At 60.4% G+C, this 17,011-nt stretch overlaps 1 protein-coding gene across 3 annotated transcripts in view; it reads left to right on the forward strand.

The window, feature by feature from the left end:
• Positions 1–15,063, forward strand: part of Tppp (tubulin polymerization promoting protein) — a 29,187-nt gene extending 14,124 nt beyond the window's left edge. For all 3 annotated transcript variants that reach the window (XM_046430331.1, XM_058574503.1, XM_046430332.2), the window contains exons 2-4: positions 1,041–1,358; positions 10,001–10,154; positions 10,443–15,063. In XM_046430331.1, coding sequence (XP_046286287.1) covers positions 1,041–1,358; positions 10,001–10,154; positions 10,443–10,637 — 667 coding nt within the window. In that variant the 3' untranslated portion in view covers positions 10,638–15,063. The remainder of the gene's footprint in view (positions 1–1,040; positions 1,359–10,000; positions 10,155–10,442) is intronic.
• Positions 15,064–17,011: the final 1,948 nt, after the last annotated feature.

Below are 17,011 nucleotides of genomic sequence, written 5' to 3' on the forward strand. Positions count from 1 at the left end.
GTTCTAGCAAAGCTTCCAAATGACCATGTCTCCTCATCCACCCCTGCTCCGGCCCCCGGAAGTCCTCCATTTTGCAATGACCTGGTGCCTCCAGGGAGCATCTCCACCCAGCATGGCCATGTTGTTCTCCGGAGGAGCAGGCTGGGGGACCCGCCCTTGCCAGTCTGCAGCCCGGCCGCTGAGCCTCACTGGGGTGGCTCTGTGTTGGGGAATGGTGCACCTTGAGCTGGTAGGAGCTGCACCCTGCCCCATCCCGGGGCCAAGAGATATGGCCAAGCCTTGGCCACGCTGGCTCAGGGTGCTCCTGCCTGGAAGGGCCTGTGAACTTCCCCTAGACACTGCGTGCTGGTGTGGAGGATCACACTCTGTAGGGCTGTCAGCCTGTGGCACTGCTCCTCAGGGCTGGAACTGACCAGGTGCCACCCAAGGGACCAACAGTCTCCACAGTGGGGGCTCCACCCGGCCCTGCACCCCCAAGCCCTGCTGGGAGGTGGCACCGCTCTGTCGATGTCATTGCCTGCCTTGGAGATCAGCATCCACAAGGTTCAGGGCAGCCGCTATCCACCAACCCCCGCACATGAGTCCCCTGCCCCAGGCCTGGGGGGCAGCGGTAGGCTCTGGGCACCTAGGCAGGCCTTTTTTGAATGTCCGCCGGGGCCGCTCCCCTGGCAAAGCCCCCTCCGGCCTGGTCAGAAGGTTTGACCTTGAGCGTGGGATGCAGTAGCATGACTGGCCTGGGCCACCCTGAGCATAGTGTCCTCTCATGGGCCCCGCAGTCCCTGCAGCAGCACAGCAATGTGGCCCAGGGAGGCGGCAGGGCACCGAGGCTGGGGTGCTGGGACGGAAACTGCAGTGGGGCCTCACAGGTGGCGTGCACGGGTCCTGGAGCCAGGCTGCCATCTTCCTGGGCAGTGGGTGCTGGAAGGTCCTGGCCCCAGGAGGCTGGCCCCTCCAGCTGTTGCCACACATGCTGGAGTCTCCGTCCTGTGGCCCGGCACCTGTGAGAGGCAAAGTGACCTTCTTCTCTCCTTCCTCCCCAGCAACATGGCTGATAGCAAGGCCAAGCCTGCCAAAGCAGCCAACAGGACACCCCCCAAGTCCCCAGGGGACCCTGCCAGGGACAAGGCGACCAAGAGGCTGTCACTGGAATCAGAGGGCGCCAGCGAGGGGGCGGCCGCTGCCCCAGAGCTCAGTGCGCTGGAGGAGGCCTTCCGGCGGTTCGCGGTCCATGGGGACACCCGGGCCACTGGGAAGGAGATGCACGGCAAGAACTGGTCCAAGCTGTGCAAGGACTGTCACGTGATTGACGGGAAGAACGTGACCATCACAGATGTGGACATCGTCTTCAGTAAGATCAAGTAAGTGCACCGGGACCGAGAGGGAGCCCAGCTGCCCAGCCTCCAGAGCGCGGCTCCTGACCCACCACCCGGGGCCCCACCCGTCCTACTGTGGGGGCTAGGAGTGGCCTCTGGGGCATCTGGCCCTGGAGCGGGGTGAACTCTGCTCCGGGTCACAAACAGCTGCTGCACATTGAGTGAGGACAACTCAGATGGGGCTCAGGCCAGCCAGCCCTGTCCTCAAGGGGTGACAGCAGCCCACAGCCGGAAGCCGTGGTGCCGCCTTCTGTGACTTGGCCTGGAAGTTGAGCTGGTGGTCAGAGAGCAGCCGGCCGGCTGTGCAGACAGCGCATGCGCACCGTCTGCGCTCCGTGTGCTCCGCGCTCCGTGTGCTCCGCGCTCCGTGTGCTCCGCGCTCCGTGTGCTCCGCGCTCCGTGTGCTCCGCGCTCCGTGTGCTCCGCGCTCCGTGTGCTCCGCGCTCCGCGTGCGCACCGTGCTGCGTGTTCCGTGTGCTCCACGTGCGTACGCCTGTGTGGGCGTGTGCGTCTGGTGCGCAGCCTTTCAGGACGCTGGGAAGTGTGTCGAGGCGCCTTGCCCCTTCCCCTTTCCTTGGGCATCTCTGAGGCACCTGGACGACGGCTGGCTGCCGCCTCCCCACTGCCACCCCCGGGGAGAGCGGCAGGCCCTGGCCACCCTCCTGCCCTGCACAGCTCCAGCCTGGACCAGCGCGTCTGCTTCAGGTAGTCTGTGTCCAGCCGAGGGTCCTCCTCCCACCTCCCACTTGGCTGCCTTCCCTCCTGCCCGCCTTGGTGACTGAGGCAGGGTTGTCGGTCAGACGCCGGGGTCCTGCTGGGTGGCCCTGTGGGTCTCCGTGGGTGCTGCTTGCTGGGACTGCCCTCCAGCTCTGGGTGGATGCCCAGGGCTTCACACGCCCAGTGCTCAGTGGCTATGCTGCTGTTTCCTGCCTCCGCTCGGAGGAGCCGCGGGCAGGGCAGGGTGCATGTGGTCCCGCTGGTGGCTCCTTGGGCGTCCGCGACTAGGAGGCCTGGCTGGGTGGGTCCTTGGCTCATGCCTCTGTGAGAAAAGATGGAGCTGGTCACATTTGCCACCCTGCTCTGGGCCCGGGGACACGGGGACTCTGCTGCAGCACCAGGCTAGGGTTGGACGGGAAAAGGCCAACGGGGGATTGTATGGCCCAAGGCCAAGGCCCCCAGAAAGGGGCTCCATGGCAGTTAGCTCCGCCAGCCCCAGTGCCAACCTGGCCTTTCCCTGTGTTCCTGGGATTCTGGGGTCTCTGTAGAGGAGGGGCACCTCTGAGCCAGCGTGAATCTGGATGAGCTTCCGGGGTCTACAGCCCATTGTGGTGGTCTGGGGGCAGTGCTCCGTCATGCCAGAGGGGCCATGAAACCCACTCAAATGGGTCTCCAAACCCATACAGTGGACTGGCCTCCTTCCAGTCTCCCCCAGCTCCAGGGGGCTGCACAGGACAATCTGACCCAGAAGGAGAAGCTGGTAAAGCACCAGCCTCCTCGTGGAGACCAGAGGGACAGGGCAGCCTGATGAGCAGGTCTCTCTGCTGGGAATCGAGGCTGGGTTCCTGCCCACCCTCCTCCATGGCAGCTCAGGCTTGTTTCCTCCTGGGGTCTGGGGGTCTGGGGCCAGGATGTGAGGAGGCTGTGGCAGCTCCTGGGCTTGTGGTCATTCTGCCCTGCCATCCACCAAGGAGCCTCGGGTCTAGCCCCAGCTTCCCAGACCCCGACTTCTGCTCTGGCCACAGACCCACTCACTGCCTCCAGGCCCAGGCCTACCCTCTGACGGTACCAGCCCCAGAGGCACCCAGCCCTGCTTGGGAAGGGCCTCACTGGGACCCCCTGTGCATCCTGGACAGCAGCCCCTGTGCTTCTCCCAACTCTTTTTTTTTTTGGGGGGGGGGGGTGCCAGAGATGGAATTCAGGGGCACTTGACCACTGAGGCACATCCCAGCCCTGTTTTGCATTTTATGTACAGACAGGGTCTCACTCAGTTGCTGAGTGCCTCACTTTTGCTGAGGCTGGCTTTGATCTGGCGGTCCTCCTGCCTCAGCCTCCTGAGCCGCTGGGATTACAGGCGTGCACCACTGTGCCCAGCCTCTTCTCCCAACTCTTGCTTCTGCACCGGTCCTGTGCACCAAGTGGCTGTGGCAGCACTGGCTGGGGCCTCACTGCTGTCCACTGCTACCTCCAGAGGGGGTGGCAATGAGAACCTGGGAGGTATGACCACAGGTGGGAGCTGATTCTTCCGTGTGACAAGCCAGGAAGGCCAGGGTCTTGGGGACAGCTCGGAAGGACCCAGAGGCATGCTTGTCCCGGTGCAGCCAGTTTCAGCCCCCAGGCCCCCCAGCTGCCCACAGCTGCAGCTCCTTTGAGGCCGATCTGGGTGCTCGGTGCTTGCTGCCCCCTGGCTCCCTCGGATCTCAGCAAGGCTAGGGGACAGGCCCCCCACGAGCCTCAGCTGGGGAGACTCCCCTGGCTCTTGGGCTCCTGTGTTTCCTGGGGCTGGTCATGGGCTTGGGTCTGTCTGTTCCCTGGAGGCCACCTGCAGCCTCCTTGTAGCAACTGGACTTGCCAGTTGGGTTTGAGTGGACGGTCCCAGGCAGGGATAGGCAGGTCCTGGTCACCAAGTCTGCTCTGGCAGGTGGGCTAGCTGTGGGCAAGGGCCCTGACCTGGACTGTGCCCAGATGATCTGGGGCTAGGGCCTCTGGCACAGGCACTGCCCTCATCCTGTGCCCAGAGCTCTTGCTTGGCTAAGTGGCTGTGCCGTGATGCCAGCCCAGGGAGGGGACTGGGTCAGCTGTGAAGAGGGGCAGCTGCCTCCTGTGGGGCTTGCTGTGGCTGGAGAGCCCAGCCAGGCCGGGCAGGGCTGGCTCCTGAGCACGGCGAGGCCCCTGTCCCCAGTGCTCCTCCGCTGGCAGCTGTCTTTTGAAGCCCCCGTCCGCTCCCCCAGGCCCTGCAGCCTGCTCCGGCATGGACTGTGGATGTGCGAGAGCCCCTCGGGGGAGGCCAGCCGGCCCATGGTGCTCCACTCAGTGTGCCCTCTGGGCTCTCTGGTGTCTTCAGTGAGCCCAGTGTGTCCAGGGTAGTCGGGAGCAGACCCAGGAGCAAGGAGGCCGGAGGTGTGCTCAGGGGACAGCTTCTAGGTGGCTAGGTGAGAGGTGGGAAGAAGTGGCCTTTCCAGGGGCGCATCCAGTCCTTCTGTGGGAAACTGCCTCCCGGTTGCTGCCCGTGTGCCCACACACGGGCATGGAGCGTGGCCGCCTCCCAGGGGGTGGCCCGGGTGCTTGTGCTCCAGAGGCTGGGCATGGCCACCCCGTGTGAAGGGACATGCGGCCTTCCTGCCCCTGGGGCCACTTCAGACTGAGGCTGGGCCCTACTCCAAGGCGTGTCCCACGCTGCATAGACCCCAGGCTGCCCAGGGAACTCAGGGTGCCCCTGCCCTGGAGGTCAAGGTCTGGGGATACGGCCAGATGCAGCCCAAGCCCAGATAGTGCCGAGGTCCCGACATGGCCCCAGGTGGCTGGGCGGTCAGTGCGCAGGGCCCGTGGGCACACTGTGTGCCTCCATAGCTGGTTCAGCAGACAGGTGGCCAGGACAAGAGCCTGGCTAGGCCCAGGGCTCTGGCTCCCTATCTGCCTGAGGATCATAGGGTCTCCCTCAGGGTGCTCCCCACCCTGGGACTATCCTTCCCACGTGCAGCCTGGATTCTGCTGGGTCCCTGTGACCTGGGCCTACCAAGTAGGTCCCTGTCCCTATATCAGGCAGGTCCCCTCCCCTCCCAGGGTGCAGGACGAGAGACCTGAACTCTCTCCCTGTCCTTGGGGAGAGGGAGACTGGCCTGGCAGGGTTTTGGGGGTCAGCAAGGTCAGGGGGAAGAATGACCTGGGACAGAGTGTTGGGGTCTTGCAGAAAGGCTGGAGAAGTGGGGTCAGGGGATGGCCAGGGTTTTCCCGGAAATCATGGGGTGCTGACAGGCTGTGTGTGCCCGGCACTTGGAAGTGGTGTCCACAGCCCTCCAGGGCTTGGGGACCCCGAGGAAGCACTTAGGTACCGCCAGGAAGTTGCTGACTGACAGGGCTTGGGAGAGAAAAAGTTCACTATTTCTGTTTTCAGGGCAGGTTGCCATGGCTCCGCGGGCGTGGCGCCAGCTGGGGTATCTGCAGCCTTTGTTTGGGTCCCTGTCGCCATGGCAGCGCTTGTTTGTTTTGATGTTACTATGTGTTAAATTTTAAACAAGTTTCTCTCAGCTCTCCGCCAGGCTTTATTGAAGACTACTGTTAACCTAGACACCCTCCTGCACAGAGCTCGGCCGGCCTGACTCTAAATGGTTAATGGAGACCTCAGGCAGGCCCAGGGTGGGGTCCATGGGCCCTGGGGCATGGACCGCAGGTCTGTGTGTGCCTGGGCAGGGTGCGTGGGAGCCACAGGGTCTGCTGGCACCTGCCTTGAACACCGTGCTGCCAGGTGGGGAGGCCGAGGGCCAGACTTGTTGACTGGGAGTGTGGCCTGCAGTCAGGGCTCACCACTTCCCACCAACACCCACGTGGGGGCTGTGTGATGGCCAGTTTGCCCTCTGTAGGGCCAGTGCCCACTGTAGAGAGCAGGGTCGGGCCCCAAGGGCTTGCTGGCTGCCGCTCGTATAGGTAGCTGCCTGATGCCGACCCTAGGCCGTGGCCAGTTGGACCTAAAGGACATCGTCCGAAGTCTGCAGACAGCTGGGCACAGGTCCCAGAAGCAGGCCCAGGCCCAGGAGAGCCCCAGCCAGGTGTGTTGCAGGAGGGGCAGATGCTGGGTGCCCTCGGTATGCCCGCACATCCCGGAAAGCCAGGAGACACCCAGCCCTGCTCACCTCTGCACCCACCCTGGGGCGCCCCCTTCCTCAGGCTCTGCTTACTGGGCCTGGGAGCAGGCAGGGCTGACACAGCCACATGTCCCAAGGGAGGGTGAGCACAGGGCATGGGGCAAGACCCAGGATCTTGGTTCCAGGAGCGGAGCGTGGCCTCCCTTCCCATTGCTGAGCAGCCCCCTAGTGGCCACCTGTGGCAGTGCCGAGACCGTGGCTTCTTCCTGAGGGGAGGCACCACAGTACTGTGGGGCGGGGGGCACTGGAAAAGTCGTGTGCAGCATATTTGGCTAAGGGTCTGGGGGCTGGTGGTCCTGTGCCCTGGTGAGTCAAAGAGGAGGGAATGGGGCAATTCTGGTGACAGTGTCCACCTTACCTTGTAAACCAGCTGGACAGTGCATGCAGGCCATGTAAGGAATGACCTTCCCCAGACACCCAGAATTGTCAGGCCCCCGAGGTCACGGGTTGGCGTGATGGAGGCAGCAGCCCCAGGCCTCCTGGCGGAGCGGGCCCCTGTGCCCAGGCCTGGTGAGAACCTCGAAGGCACCAGGCACAGGAACCAGGAGGCACTTTAAGGATGGCTTATTTCCTCTTCAGAGGGAGGTAACAACATTTTGGACCCAGGCGACCCCTGGAGGCAGGTTGGTGATGGCTCGCGGTCAGATCTCTGGAACTTGAGCAGCCCTAGTACAGCCCCGGCCCAGTGGCCTGGGGGTCCTAGTGGGACCTCAGCAGGGTCATGGCCTGACCTCTTGGCTGGTGGATGGTCTCGCTGGTCAGCTGAGCCTGAGGGGTTTCCTAAGTGGTCTGGCTGTTGTGGTCACCTGGAGACCCTGGAGAGCTCTGATCCAGCCTCAGCCTCAGCCTCATCTTGGTATGGATCTTGGGGCTGGGTCCTGGGGGAGGCAGGGGCAGTCAGTGGGCATGGGGGAGCCCTGGGCCAGTGCTTGGGCGGCTCCACAGTCTAGCAGAAGTGTGGGCAGCTTCCAATCCTGTCCACCCCGGCCCTGAAGAAGCCCCAGGTAGGGTCCACGCCCAGCCCAGGGCCAGGGGCGGTGTCGTGGAGCTTCATGCCTGCGTGACCAGCCTTCTTGCTCTGACCCTCCAAGTGCAGGGGCAGCTCTGCCCTTACCACAGCCCGCTCTCTCCCGGTAGTGGCATCTGGCTGGTGAACCCCTCCTCAGAGGTCCCTTGGGGATCCAAACTGTCACAGAGCCAGGGAGCCCAGGAGAGCCAGCCGCCTTCTCTGAACCCCAAAATTATCTCTGATCACCCATCCCTGTAGAGAGGGATCCTCTCATAAAGGTGCCTTGGAAGGGGCTGGGGGCTTTGCATAAGCCCAGAGCTGGAGGGTGGGCCCTGGAGGTGCAGGCCTCTGAGCTCAGTATTGGCCCCAGCGTGGTTCCTGCAGCCCCTGCCAGGCCCCCCGTCAGCCTGGGACACACAGGCAGGCGACTGGAGCGCTGGGTGTGAGCAGAGGCCACATCCCGCTGGGCTGGCTTTGGAGCAGGGCTCCGACTGAGAGGCCGGGGCAGGGGAGCCCCAGCTCTGGGGAGACCCGCAGTCCCAGGGCTCTACAGAACAGGCTCACTGTGTCCAGAGAGCCCTGGAGTGACAGGCATTGTGTTCCTAGACTCACTGGGGACTGCTGTGGGCAGAAGTGCTGGGTCCCCTGGGGACAGCTCTGTGAGCTTGGGGGCCGAGACTGGGGCTCCCTCTCCTCAGCAGCACTGTGGGGCTCCTGGTGCAGCAGAGCAGGCATCCAGCCCCATCTGAATGTGGCCTCTGATGGGGGGCCCCCCAGCCCCCCCCCCCCGTGACTCGTGCTGGTGGTGCCTGGTGCGGTGGTCACCCGCAGAGGGCTGTGTGCCTCAGTGGTAGGTCACAGGCTGGCCGTAGGCCTGGCATTCACATGTCCCCCCCAGCAGGCCAGTGAGCAGGAGACAAGAGTGGCTTTGACAGCCCGGGACAAACAGAGAGGCCCCCAGGGCCCAGAGAGGACAGCAAGGCTGTCAGACCCAGGCACTGGGTTGCAGGGTCCAGCAGCCCAGGGCGGCTGGTTCAGCCAATATCACAGGGGACAGCTGGCACATGCAAGCTGTGAGCTTCTGGGGGCTACAGCCTCCCCCCACTACACCACTGAGCCCCTTTCCCCAGCAGATAGTTCTAGAATGTTTTGGGGGGCACAGTCCCGTTGTGGGGTCTCAGTGATCCTCCCTGGAGAGGCATAAGGGTCCTGGCTACAGGATCTGGGGCCTCCCAGTGGGGGACATCTCCCCCCCTCAAGTTCAGCTCTTTTCTTGACCTGAGGGCGTCTGATCCACATGTCTCAGGTTTTCAGGGAAGAGTGTGCGCGCTCCAGGCTCTGGAAGATACGGGTTCTGTGGGGAGCCACGTGGAGGCGTCTCCACGTCCAGCTCCTCAGCCTGGCCACTTGGGGTCCAGTGTCCCTCTGGGCATCACTCATTTGGTGTCCACATGCCACAGTGTATTTGCAAGTCCAGTGTGGAAGGACTTTTGGGTTTTTAGATTTGAGTGACTGTGACTAAAACTGTGACAGCATTCACATGGGGCTAGGTGAGGGCCAAATCTTCATCTCTCGGGGGGCCAGAACCGAGGGAGGGGGCTGTGGGACCCATGGTGCTCACCTATGCAGCCCCCCAGACCCCAGTGCTGTACCTGGCACTTCCTGCAGGCAGGCCCCTGCACACGGGGCTGCAGAGTCACCTGTGCATCTGTGCAGTCCCCGTCTTTCCCTGTGGAGGGCGGAGGGCAACATCTCCTGGCTTGGTAGACATCTGTGTCTCTGGGGCGGTTTGATATTTGGAGACATTGCCCACTCTTGTTTCATTAATGCAGCGTGTGCAGTTATTTCTGGGAAACCTGTACTGACTCACGCATCCTCTCCCCAGTGTGCTGAGTTTCAGGGGCACTGGGATGTGTCTGAGTGGACACAGGTGGGGCCAGGTGTGGGTCGGAGGGATCTGGTATGTGCAGGTGTTGCCGTCCCCCTGGCTGGCCTCATCCCGGTGCACAGTCCTGGGGGACTGTGCACTCAGTTCTCCGACTTGGCTCTCATTTTTTAAACCATTCTGACTGTGCTGGGTCCCCTCTCACCCTTGCCAGCGTTCACTGTCCGTTGTCTCTTGGGCCCTGGACGTTTGGGGCTTGTAAGTGGGCAGCCACAGTTGCTTGGCCCCTCCAGGCGGCCTGTGTCTGGCTGGTGTACTAGTATTCCCCAGTGCTGCGCAGGGTCCTCTGCAGACCTGAGCCTCATCCAGAGTTCAGACATTGAAAAACTCACTAATTTGGATTAGTTGGGACAGATCCTATCAAAGTTGAAAAATGTTTTTAAAGCAAAATTGTAAGGTAAAGAAAACTTTGGAACATTTTCAAGTTGCCTGGATGACCTCCTGAGGGAGGACGTGGTGAAACTGTGGGATGTGTTTGGGCACACTGTGTCTGGACACATCATGGCTCTGGCTATTCTAACCTAGAGCCACCAGCTGGCTGACTGTACCCCATGAGGGCAGGGGAAACAGGGGACCCAGGGAAGGGCCTCGGTGCCAGGTGTGGGTTAGGGAGGCGACTCCACCGGCCACCGCAGAGTGTTGCCGGGCTCCTTCTGGGTGGCTGGCTGCTGGTGGCAGTGTGCAGTGCTTGTTGCCCGTGGCCACTGCGTGCCCCGGGTTGCCAAACAGCAGGCGTGGGGACGCACGCTGGCTGGGCAGGGGCCGTCTTGGGGGTGTCTGCTCCCATGCTTATGGGGCCTGCCCGCATCCACAGAGGGAAGTCCTGCCGGACCATCACCTTCGAGCAGTTCCAGGAGGCGCTGGAGGAGCTGGCCAAGAAGCGATTCAAGGACAAGAGCAGCGAGGAGGCGGTTCGCGAGGTGCACCGGCTCATTGAGGGCCGTGCGCCTGTCATCTCAGGGGTCACGGTGAGCAGGGCTGGGTCTGGCTGGGCGGGGCCCGGTGTGGGTGGGGCCGGGTTCCCACAGCCCCTGTTCTCGGGTGGCCACTGGTTGCAGTTAGAGGCGTGCAACCCTCGAACATCGGGCAGCTTGAAGGACTGCCAGATCCGTCACCCCCCACCCAGGACTGAGCAGGCGCAGGGGAGGTGGGTGTGTCCAGACCTCGGCCCTGCTGAGTCACCGGCCAGTGGCTGTCCTCAACTGCCTCCTTGCTTAGCTCGCATTAACGCTCTTCTCCCCACTTTCCCCCTGCAGAAAGCCGTGTCCTCGCCCACCGTGTCGCGGCTCACGGACACGACCAAGTTCACGGGCTCCCACAAGGAGCGCTTCGACCCATCGGGCAAGGGCAAGGGCAAGGCTGGCCGCGTGGACCTGGTGGATGAGTCAGGCTACGTGCCTGGCTATAAACACGCAGGCACCTATGACCAGAAGGTGCAGGGGGGCAAGTAGCTGCACCACACCCTGGAGACGCTGGGGACGCGTGAGGCGCGTGCCCGACTGGTACCCCGTCCCACTTCATCACATTCCTTTGCACACTGGGCAGGACTCATGGACCTTGGCCTTGCCTGCTGGGAAGGGGACACCCAGGCTACCTCCTGCCCGGCAACACCTCTCAGACCCAGGTTTGGGTCCTGATTCACTGACCCTTCCTAACGCAGTTGTCTCGTCCAGAACTGGGAAGTGGATGGTCCTTTTCAAATTGTCCCCCAGGACTGTGCCACACTGGATACCTGCTTGCAGGGAAAGGGGCATTTTGGGAGCTGTTAGGTGTGGGAACAAGTGGGGCAGACCCTGTCAGAGGCCCTACTGACCTTCTGACACCTTCTAGGAGCCTCTTAGGCAGTAGGAGTTAACAAACTAACCAGCAGCACAAATAAAACTGCTACCCCAGCAGGACGCAGGCAGTGTCCGAGGCGCCCCACGAGCAGGGGCCACAGCCCTTCATGCTTTCCTGGCAGGGCGTGTGGCAGGCCACACATGCAGTGCCTGTGGACAGGTCTGTGCTGAGGGCAGCGGGGTGAGAGGCAGGCCAAGGAGCCACAGCAGAACCTTGGGCTGCCCAGGGAGTGGCCTGGGAGTGAAGCGGGCAGTTCCTTCCCTTTGCTGTCCTAGCAGTGATGAGCAGTGGTGACCGCTTGTGCTTAGAGTGGTCCAGGGGCTCAGCTCGCCCTGCTGTGTCACCAGCCAGACTGGGGATGTGTGGTGCAGAGCCCACGCAGTGGCCTCGGTGCGAGGGAGGGCCTCTCCGGGCTCTCCTGCGTGGCTGTGCTGGCTCTGCCCGGCTTTGCTTGCAGCCTCCCTCAGTGAGGGTCTGTGCAGCGTCCTCAGCTCTCCGTCCTCCCGACACCCCACAGTGCAGGACGCCAAGCCTCAGAACCAGGGAGATGCCAGGCCAGTGGCATTTTCTGGGGTTTCTTTTTCTGCCATGGGCAGCTGAGTGCACAGGGCCAGTGCAGAGCTGGCCCAGGACCCTGCCACCCACACCATAGGCCGCCACGTGCAGCCCCTGCTCAGTATTGTGCAGGCACAGGGACTGAGCGTTCCTGTGCCATACTGAGGCTAAGAGGCGTGTGCCACGACTGTCACCAGGGCCCACAGCAACCCGCGGGGCTGTAGTCCTGGGAAGAGCCTATGGCAGCCTGGGGAAATGCTTCCAAGAACCTGCTTGTTCTTGGCCACTGACTGTCCGGATAGCTGTTCAGGTGGACTCTCAGCCCAGCCCACAGCACAGGCAGACAGTAAGGCCCTCTTCCTGCCATGGCAGGTGGACATGCCACCCACCTCTCCTGAGCCTGAAGAGTGCCCAGTCACAGCTGCAGCCCCGTGGGGGCCAGACCCCAGCCCCTGAGCAGAGCAGAGCAGAGCCCTTGGTCCCAGCTGATAGTCCCTGAGTGCTGAAGGCTCCCCGAGTCCCCCAACACTGATGGCCTCCATGAGGATGGGGTGGCCCCAGCAGACAGCATCCTTCTGAGGTCCTGGGAGACCAGGTGCCTGGCAAGGATGACAAGGGGAACTGGGTCTGAGGCTTTGGGACTCCCTGTGGGTGTCATCTCGCTGCTCTGGGGAGAAGCTGCCAGGTGCCCAACCCCAGCCCAGCATTCCAGACTTCAAGCTGGTCTTTTGTGTGAATAGATTAGAGGCCAAAACAACATGGGAAGTGTTGGACACCAGCTCTGTGCAAAGTGTTAATCTCACCACTATCCCCACAGCCCTGTATTCAAACTAGCAGCAGTATTCATCAGTGGTCTCCCCAGTCCCCCAGTCCCCGGGCCCCGGAACACCCACACCCTCCTGGCTCTTGCCCTCTCCAGCACCCCTGATTCCCAGGGGGCCCCCGTGGCTGGCCATCTCTTGGTCTGAGGCTGCTCTTCCCCCTTTCTTCTGCCTGTGAAGCTTAGTTCCCATCATCATGGCCAAGCCGGGCAACAGTCCCTACAGGCATGTGCCCTGGGCCAGGGTAGAGGGATGGGCCAGGGGGGCACCCAAGGGGTCCTGTACCACGTTATCAGGTATGGATGCTCCCTGGGACCCCACAGTCTGTGTGGAGCACCAGGACACTGTCTGCTGGTCAGTGAGTCACTGTCGGACAAGGACGACTCAGACCAAGTCGTGGGCTGGCTTGCTGCAGGAACACAGGAAACTGGATCCACGCAGAAGCAGCCATCTCAGTGCCATCCTCAGGGGACCCCAATCCCCCGTGACTGGGCACTCTGTCCACGCAGCCAACACCTCATGAAATCACTGCCCACAACTGGACAGAGAAGCACAGACTGGCAGGGAGGGCCACACGTCCCAGGCTGCAGAGTGCCAGCCCCAGCCAGCTCTGGCTCCTGAAGGCGCGCCCCTTGCCAGACCAAGTCCTCTCACTTCTCATGAGAACTGGAGAATGCATTCCTGGTCACCATAACAAATCCTTGGGTTTTATTGACGAAAAACCTTGGTGGCCCTCCACATCCCAGCCTGGTATGCCCTCGGGCTTGTGGCAGGAAAGCCCAATGCGCTAGGCTGTCCCATCACATGGTACTCGTGGCACCTGGCACATAGCACTGCATCAGACGAGTGGTTCCCATTTTGTCCCCAACAGGTTCCAGGGGCTTCCTCGGACACACGTGGGTAAGGACCATATCCTTCTCTGGTCAGTTTCAGACTGTAGCTTTGAAACACACCCTCCCTTCCCACCTGTGTCCCTAGCAAGGAAAGGGCAGTAAAAACCAACCCAGGAGACTTCGTGGTCATCACACTTTAAAACTGGGCTCTGGACGCCGTGAGCTGTGGGCAGGTCCCGCCTCTGTCGCGTGGTTTCTCAATGCCAGGTAGCTTCTACTAACCACGGTTCACAGGGGCAAACGCACCTGTGAGTAAAAGAAACTGCACAGCAGGCAACCCAAGACACAGGGACACGTTCTGTCAGGAGGTGACTCTCAGGAGACAAGGACAGGTTCTCTCAGGTGACATTCTGTCGGGAGGTAACATCCAGGAGACAGGGATGAATTATAAGGAGACACTGGTGACACCCAAGAGAGAGGGGCAGGTTGTCGAGGTGGACGGAGCTGACGGTGTGTCCCCCTCAGGGAAGGAGGCGGTAGGAGAGTGGTGGGGAGTGCTGATCCTAGCAGAGGCGTATTTACTTGTGTTTACTGCTTTAGGATAAGCACCTAGTAAGTGGTCTGTAAGGGTCGCAGTGGTTAGCTCTACCAAAATCAAAGTTCAAGTGATGTTTAAAAATATTATAGCAAAAGATATATATTTATACTGGAGTATTTTTACACCTTTGATATCCTTGGTCTTATGTTTGAGGGCAGACGACAATGACAGCAGATGCAGGGACATTTTGAAAAGGCACCTTAGTGGTTCAATCTGCATGATTCCTGCCACCCCCCACCTGTTTGTCACCCCTCCAGGGTCTGAGTGGCTGGCAGCTTGGGGCAGGCGATGGGCAGCCTGGGTGGCTGCAGCTGCCTCCCACGGCCACACGGTGCGCTCAGTACTGGCTACAGCTGCTCTGGCACCGTGGCAGGACTGGAGGGAGTGTGGCTGGAGGGTGCCAGGGCTTGGACACCAATAGCATTTACACCTGTCCCTTTACGGGGAAGCGCGTCTGCCTGTCGGCTACTTCCTCCCACAGGGCACACGCAAGCCCGCTGCTCCTCTGCCCCACAGCGCCTGCCACATGAGGACAACCTGTGGTCACTGCTCAGTACAACAAAGGGTGACAACTCAGCTCTACTGTGAAGTTATCGGTAGGCCAGACGCCCATGAACACTGTACTGCTTACCCTCCCTCCACTGGCTGACCACTGAGGAGTCGGTGAGCTCTGTGTTTCAGGGCATGACCTGTCCCTGGGACGGGATGGGAGTCGGGCGGGACAGGCCTTCTTATGTTAACCATCCCTCTTCCTTTAGACCTCTTAACAACTAAACCAAGCCAAACGACAAAGGAAACTTGCACAACCTAAAAGAAACTTGAAAGGGATAATATACTACTAGTTTGTACTAAGTTTTTTCAAGAAATGGAAACAAATTTATGTATATATATGCAATATATTTTTACACGATTTTATTAACGTTAAGGAGAACCGAGCGTATCACTTTATCAGTGTGATGGGTAATGTTGGTGTCTGGGTGTTCCGACTCAGAAAGGCTCTTCTGCTGATGTCTAAATCACACTCACCAGGAAGGTCTCTGGGGTCCTGAGGCCCTGCTGTCCCTCCCACAGAGCGCAAGGCACCATGTCACCTGTTGGACTTGCTTTCGTGGCCTGGCCTGTAAATTTTTAGTGAAACAGCTCCTGTCTGTCTGCACATTTCTCCTGTGTGTGTGCTGTCGTAGCATCGTGTGTCATTGGTAAAGTGATGAATAAAGGTGTTACAACATGGGTCTCCTGCCTTCCTCAGAGTGCACACTGCCTGTGCTAGCGTCACCTCCTGGCAAAGTGGGCCTGACATTCTAACCCTAACATCCACCACCGGGAACACCCCAGAAGAGACTGCAGAGGGGCAGGAGGATCCTCTGCGCTGCATGCACAGCACACAGGCCCTGGGTTATCGTTACCCAAGGGAGCCTTTTGCTTCCTGGCTGGGGCTGACCACACAAGGGCAGGTGAACAGCCAGCCGTCTATCACCACCAACCACCCAGCTACCTCCAAACTGGGCATGACATCATCAGCAGGATGCCACAAAACCCAAGCCGACCTGGAACACTAGCCCAACAAAACAGCTTCCAAAGAGGATAAAGGCATTTTTAGTTAACAAAAGAGACTTTGCTACCGTTAGACATAAAGGAAATTCTAAAGCAGAAAGAGTCACCCAAGCAATATCTGGGATGTGAAGAGAGCAGAACAAAGAGAATAAACAGTCCAGTAATTCAAATTTCAGTGACCATACGAAGACTTCCTGTGAAACTAAACATGTCCAGCAAATACCTGGGGAGCCCGGGGTGGGAGGCGGCAGGGTGCTGAGGAGGTGAGCAGGCGCGCAGCCTGGAGTCAGCACACCTTCCACCAGAGGCGAGGAGGCAGAGGTAAGGCACAGCCTGCTTGGCAGCTGCTGGGACGTGGCACAGCAGCTGGACCTCTCCTCCCGACACCCCTCACCTTGTGTGGCAAGGTCTTGCTTGAACAAGGGGATATCCCTACATCTGCCACCCTGACACAACTTCAAAGGCTGAAGCCACTGAAATGCCATCGAAAATATAAATGTTATGCCTGAAAATTAAGAGCATGAGGGCCAATTCCTAGACCACCAAGGAGCAGCACTCAAGGGCAGCAGAAAGCCTGCACAGCCCTCCGACTGGGTGGTAGCTGCCTGCCCCGCTGGAAACCCGCAGCGGCTGACAGGTGCATCGAGTTCTCACACAAGCCCACCTGGGGTCAGTGAGAGATCTTTTCAACAAGAATGTTCTCCCTGTCCTTGTGATGTGGCTACCAAGGTCCCTGAGGACAAGGCAGCTGTCAAAACGGCCCACAGCCTCTTCTCTGCTCAGCTCTGACAAGACACACCCCAGTTCTCAAAGACTGCTGCTAGTCACGTGGCTGGATTCTCTGTGAAAACACTTAAGTAAAGTGCCTCACTAGTCCAAATTGTCCCCCCACACAACATTCCAGGCCCAAATGACTTCACTGGCTAGCTCCACCAAGTGTCATGGATGGAATGATTATAATTGTGAACAGACTCTGGAACACAGAGAAGGAACGCACAGCCCGACTCATGATAGTGTACTTATGCAAATCCCAAAAGGAGCAGATATCTTAGGATATCCTAAGACCCTGTCACCTCTGAAGCAGGACAGTCATCATCGCTATCTAAGCCATGATTACCCAGCACTTACTGTATGTTAGGTACTGTCCTAGAACTTAATCATACCACTTACTGAAGAAATCAGGGCTCAGTAAATTTGTGAAATGCAAAAGGTCAAAAATAGCCAGACCTCCTGATGGAAGGGAAAGGTGTGGAGACCGGTGGGCAAGGCGGATGTGGAGGCCTTCAGCACCGGGGTGGAAGTGCCTGGACCCAGCTGAGAACGACAGAAGTGGGTCCTTAGCCACCCCAGCCCGTGCAGAAGTCCACTCTAGGTGAAAGGCACCCCTGGACCCAAGTCCACTCTGCAGACTCCTTTGGAGGGGAACTGTGGGCACCTCATGCTGGGGCCCAGGAACAGCACAGGGACTTCTCACTGACTCCACTCCAGCACCGAAGGTGCTGGCCGCCGCCTCCCTCTGCAGGCAGGCACTCCGCAGCCGACAGGCTCAGGAACACACACCCTGCAGCACCGCAGCAAGGCCCCTGGTCTTGGGGTCAGGCCATTCGCCTGAGCCGCTGGCAGGA

This window comes from Marmota monax, unplaced genomic scaffold, assembly GCF_021218885.2.
Source record: "Marmota monax isolate L192 unplaced genomic scaffold, Marmota_monax_Labrador192_F-V1.1 WCK01_AAM20220418_F8-fsc00082, whole genome shotgun sequence".
Taxonomy (NCBI): Eukaryota; Metazoa; Chordata; class Mammalia; order Rodentia; family Sciuridae; genus Marmota; species Marmota monax.